At 36.9% G+C, this 5,439-nt stretch overlaps 1 protein-coding gene across 1 annotated transcript; it reads right to left on the minus strand.

Annotated features, from left to right (window-relative positions):
• Positions 1-3,178: 3,178 nt before the first annotated feature.
• Positions 3,179-5,226, minus strand: LOC131669369 (ornithine decarboxylase-like). The gene is made up of 6 exons (XM_058944200.1): positions 5,046-5,226; positions 4,883-4,959; positions 4,639-4,811; positions 3,992-4,292; positions 3,646-3,885; positions 3,179-3,560 (listed from the first exon to the last, which is right to left on the minus strand). The coding sequence occupies exons 1-6, from the start codon at positions 5,224-5,226 to the stop codon at positions 3,330-3,332; spliced, it is 1,203 nt and encodes a 400-aa protein (XP_058800183.1). The 3' UTR covers positions 3,179-3,329.
• Positions 5,227-5,439: the final 213 nt, after the last annotated feature.

The following is a 5,439-nucleotide window of genomic DNA, read 5'->3' on the forward strand; positions in this document are numbered from 1 at the left end:
GAGAGGAAGAAAGCCCCAGCGCCGGAGATTAATTTTATTACTTCCGCTCGTTTAATTATTGCATTACTTGGCAAGGAAGTTGCGCGCAACCCTCCAGGAAAAAGAAAAAAAAAGAATGAAAGATGGATCGTAAGGCTTTACCTCCCTCCTACTTCTATATTTTCTTTTTGCATTTTTCTATCGCGAAGCGCGAACCGAAGGAAAAAAACGAGAAAAAAAATACACCAGCGCGCCCAGGTTAATCAGTCAGAGATAATTTTTCTTTATACTTTCCGAGCAAGAAGGTTTCGTAGCTTCCTTTATTGTTCAGAAACTTGCACGTGAGCGATTTTTCGTTGCTTAGTGACCTGAATTTCAATGGATCGCCATGCTTAAATTATCCTTACTTCTAGCTTATTTCGACGATGATCGATTCTTTTTTTCTCTCCGAAGTTCATGAATTTCATTTGCAAATGCAATTCCAAACAAACTCACCTGTACTTTGTTTGGAGCCCCATATCGAAATACCGAAACAATGCGAAGAGCCCATTCCAAAAAAAACCATCGGACGCAATTCGAAACGGCTCATTCGGCGCACTCACTCGACGTCATTCTCCGTCCTTGCGTCAGTGCCTCGAAGAGGGAGGGAGAGAGAGAGAAAGGCTGGCCCTCTTATAAATCAAAGCCAGTTTAGCTTTTAATAATTTGCGCGGCGCTGGCGCACGCCAGTAATTTACGCCCCAAGTTTGCTCCGCGCGCTCCTCGTGCCAATTGGAGAGTCCGCGTAAGAGAGGCCGAGCCACGCGGGACAATTAGTTTTCGTTACCCAATTCCGTTTGAAGACGACGACGTACCGTGCCTCTGACGTGCGTAATGACCTCTTGAGATTGCACTTTCTTGCTCGTTCTTTCACGAGCGTGGTCGGTGAATTCCAATTTTTCCAGTCGAAAACCATTGAAAAATTAATTTATTTGTTATTGTTTTTCTTATACAATTTTTTGCACGTTAACTGTTATCAAAGCAACTTTCATTTGTTTCTTATATAATGCATTTACTAACGTCTCATTGAAGTCGCATCAGTCATTAAACAAAACGAAAAGTATGCGCACTCTTAGTCTAGTACTTGAAGCAGCATCAGAATCCAATAACTACTGAACATTTACACGAAGCGAACGAGAGGTTTGCGTCGAGTGGCGGTCCAATCCAAAGGGCAACAGTCTCATTTAAATACGCTCGTACGCAAAAATTACTTACGAGTCCTCGTTATATACGCTCGTCAATTACATACCCCTTCTCTCTCTCTCTCTCTCTCTCTCTCTCTGCTCAATACGAAAGATAAAGAGGAAAAATTGTATATATCTATGTCTCGATGAAGGAGTGATAATTAAAATAAAATACGCACGGGGGATGAGTCTCCCAGGGAAATTGAAGGGAAGAAAACGAAAGAGGAAAAATACAAAGCCGAACGTAGAGAGGAGGGACGTGGGTTGGGAGAAAGCGAGGAGACTCGCGATTAATGAGCGGTGTTTGTTGTTAATTGCTGCCGCCATTAGGTTGCCATCTTTCTCCCTATCTCTTCCTCTCATTCATTTTATCTTACTACGAGAGAGCGCAATGCTCTCGTCCGCTGTCTCTCTCTCTTTCTCTTTATATATATATATTTTTTACGAGAATTTTTTCTGAGTTTATTTTTCTTACTTTTTTGTGCCTTGCTAGTGCGCTAAAAATGGCAGTTAATGCAGATTTATCAAAAATAAAACAAAGGTGTATTATCATTGTTAAGTAGAATAAGATATTTTGTTTCACTTTTGTGTGTTTTAAAAAGAGAAAGGCAGTGATATATCACTACTCTATCTCGGTATTACAAGAAAAAACATTGTTCTTATTCTTTCCACTTATGTCTTTGCAACCTATACCATAGGCGTCATATAAAAAATCCTAGGTCACCATGAAGAGTACGAGTATAGCTCGCGGTGCAAAGGCGTAGATATGCCTCGATAAATTTGTCCTCGTTTCCGCAAGATTGACGCACTTTTGAACGCGCTTGCGTGAAATAGGTGCCTGCCTCCTTTTTACCCCGAGCTACCAGGCGCATGTTAATGATCGCGCCTTTATCTTTTCCACCTCATTTGCGTAACCCTCCGTTTCTTTTTTTTCTTGCGCAAGCGTATGCAATTTATCTTTTGCGTTTTGCGGCTGTCGGAGTCTCTTTTAAGCGAGAGTTAGAGGGTGGCTCGTTTTACCGGGAGATAGCTTTTCTTTTCGAGCTTCACAAATGTGGAAAAGAAGGCGATGAGAGGCTAGAGTTAAATAAGTTTTACTGCGATTCGCGAGATTACGCTAGGAAGTTAAAAACCGCGAAATATATGTGTATAGTTGATTTTCATATTTTGGAATAAAAATTTGTATGCATGAAGAATCGTATTTATCTTCAATTTTTGCGCCTTTGCTTTAAAATATATTTTTCTATGAAGTCTAATCGATTAAGCAAAACTCTCCACAATTCTTTACGTATAATTGAAAAAAAAAACAGCTTTAACAATTGATTTGGCACATCCGCTGCGCAGAAACATGAGAGTCGTTGTCGCAATTATGATCTTCCGTTCGAGCGTATATGTATGATAAAATTGGACAACGGTCGCATTTCTTTCATTCAAATTTCGCTGCGGTGCAACTTGTGTAACTGCGACAAGACATGCAAGCCTGTAGATGAAGAGTTTTCGTCACGCACACGCGACTGAAGGATGCTGCGGAAGGCAATTCCTTTTTTACTTCGTATTTTCGTTTTTTTTTAATTTCACGCCTATTTTCTGTACACGTCGTCGACATTATTTTTCTGAACGGTTTTACATCATACAAGTATTGTCGATTGCTTCAATTTTTTATCTAAAAATGTTGTTGATTGCACGAAAATTCTTATAAAATTTATTTTTGAAAATAAAAAGACAATAGAAAATTCATGAAATTGGAAAATACAAGTATTTATTATTCTTATCTAAATTATATCTATGTTTGCATTAAAAATAAAATTTCATAAGAAGCTGTTTTAGTTTATTATTTATTACGTACTACGTGTATAATCGCTTTCTTATTGATTTGAGAAACCAATAGTTTTTGGCTTTTGAATGATGTTTCGTGTATTCTTTAATTGAAATTTGAGTTGTACCCAATAATTCAGGCAAGTAAAAAAGTTTCTACATCTTCAATTTCTCAAGTGATTTCATAATGATAGCATATTAGATGTTAGTAGAATGTTACATGAAAATAACGGAATCTCCGAGGAAGTATCTGTAATCTACTTTAACATTCTCTTCAGAATTTGCAATCAGTAATAAACAAAATTATTGTTTTTAATTATTCAACGAATACCAATCTTTTCTCTTCATAACTGGGTATACTTTTGGCGCTCGAAATCCATTGAACTCATTTGCCAGACACGTTCCGTAGGAACCGACGTTATACCAAGCTAACCAGTCTCCTATGTAATATTCTGATAAAAGCTCTTCTTTCAATAAACAATCGTAGGAGTCACAAGTAGGACCCCATACTGTAGACGGATACTTTTCCTTGTCTACGCGTGTCTGTAACATTTTCAGTCCTTAGACACAATGAAAAGTTTTGTGATAAAAATTGGCAGTGCATAGATGTTCTTATTTCTATACCTACAGCGTTCACAGTTACTGGATGTCTTGCACGGATGTCTAACAATTCTTCGATAAACGACCCATACACGCCGTCACTTACATAGTACATAAAAGTCTTTTTTCCCTCTCGTATCACAGTTTTTTTGCCAAGAACACACGCAGCTGCGGTGACTGCTGATGTGACGTAATATCTTCCAGGTTCAGCGATGATTTTTATTGAAAAATCGATGTCGTCTAGCGCAGCATTTATCGGTTCTGCAAACTTTTTCATCATTATATTTTTCATTATATTCGATACCTTATGATTGTTCTGTAGTTTCAATACATACTCGTATGCACTTAATATCGAAGCATTTTTTTCACATTACCTCACCGAGGTCGCAGTCACGTTCTCCAGGGAAACCGCCGCCAATATCGATTATATTCACGTGATCGCAACCAAAAGATCTTGCAATATGGATTAGTTTGTTGCATATATATATTCCTCTGCAAATTGCGGCGACTTCTCCACATGGACTACCAGTGTGGAAACAGAAACCATTTAATTCCAAGTCTAATTCGATCGTCAATTTTATCAAGTTGACTGCTTCGTCTTCGGGATCACAGCCAAATTTTTTGCCTAAAACTGCGTCGGTCACTTTGGCATCACATCGAATTCGTATCAGAATTCTGAAACATTCTCGACGTTCATTGTTATACCCATTGTTTAGTTGGAAAATAAATACTATTAATTATAAGTTGCCCGATAGTTATATCATTATCTACTAAAAAATGCAACTCATCTATGAATATATATTCAGCTATCTTATCAGGTCGCAATACGAATTATCATAAACGATTTTCTCACTTTATCTGATCATACATCGGTAAAAATATTTTCGTATCACATTGTGTATTTTCTGATATAATTATCTCTGGTTTAGTTCGTGCATAAAAAGGAAGTGATTAATTATCCGACTGAAAAATATATGGAAAAATTTGTTATCAAACCTTGCAGCGAATATACTCAGCTTACTTCGCTTCTGGATATATTTCTTTGATTTTCTTTAATTCATCTTCGTGATCAACGGTCATCAGCATGACGCCAACTTTTTTTGCGTATTCTATGTGAGACTTGAACTTTATAGGATTAGCAAAAATTATTCTTTCGCTTGGTACTCCAAGACTGGTCGCTTGAATAATTTCTTCCTAGAATGTTTTACAGGTTTTTTCAATTATGATTTCGTAATAAAATATTACGACTATTTATTTAAATTAACCTTTGATGCACAGTCAAAGTGTCCACCGATTGAAGCTAAAAGTTTGATGACAGTCGGATTAGGATTAGACTTTATTGCTGAAAATTGTAAAAATGATCTGTTTAGATAATGTTCAACGTCAGCAATTAGAAACATCTATAATTATTGAATGTAGTTATTATACCGAAATAAGGAACGACTCGAGGCATTTTTCGAATCCAAACTCGGTGTTTTTCTAATACATCTCCTAAATTTAATATATGCAGTGGATCCTCGCCTCCTCTCTCGTCTATTATATTCCTCAACATTTCCAAGTCTGATAAGTCATCTTCGCACAACTTAACTTCTTTGAAACTTCTATTCATGATTAAAGTCACTTTAATACTATCAGCGTGAATCGTGTACTCTGAATATTTTTACTGACTCATTCCAAAATACTAATGCGATGTAGCTGTGGTTTCAAAGTGTATTCTTGAATTAACCTTAATGTTTATAGTTTTCAACTGAAATACCCTTTCTCTTTCTCGCCATACTGTGATAAAGTCGGGAATAATAGAATCTGTATGCGATGATTAAAA

The sequence above is a fragment of the Phymastichus coffea genome, unplaced genomic scaffold (genome assembly GCF_024137745.1).
Source record: "Phymastichus coffea isolate CEN01 unplaced genomic scaffold, Cenicafe_Pcof_1.1 PCOF00092, whole genome shotgun sequence".
NCBI lineage: Eukaryota > Metazoa > Arthropoda > Insecta > Hymenoptera > Eulophidae > Phymastichus > Phymastichus coffea.

What these genes read in the sequence shown, in the direction of transcription:
- LOC131669369 (XM_058944200.1), bottom strand. Translation starts at nt 5,226, where the DNA reads ATGAATAGAAGTTTCAAAGAAGTTAAGTTGTGCGAAGATGACTTATCA. An exon ending in TCGAGTCGTTCCTTATTTCG is followed by an intron (nt 4,960 to 5,045) that starts GTATAATAACTA and finishes TACAATTTTCAG; the next exon opens with CAATAAAGTCTAATCCTAAT. An exon ending in GTGACTGCGACCTCGGTGAG is followed by an intron (nt 3,886 to 3,991) that starts GTAATGTGAAAA and finishes ATGATGAAAAAG; the next exon opens with TTTGCAGAACCGATAAATGC.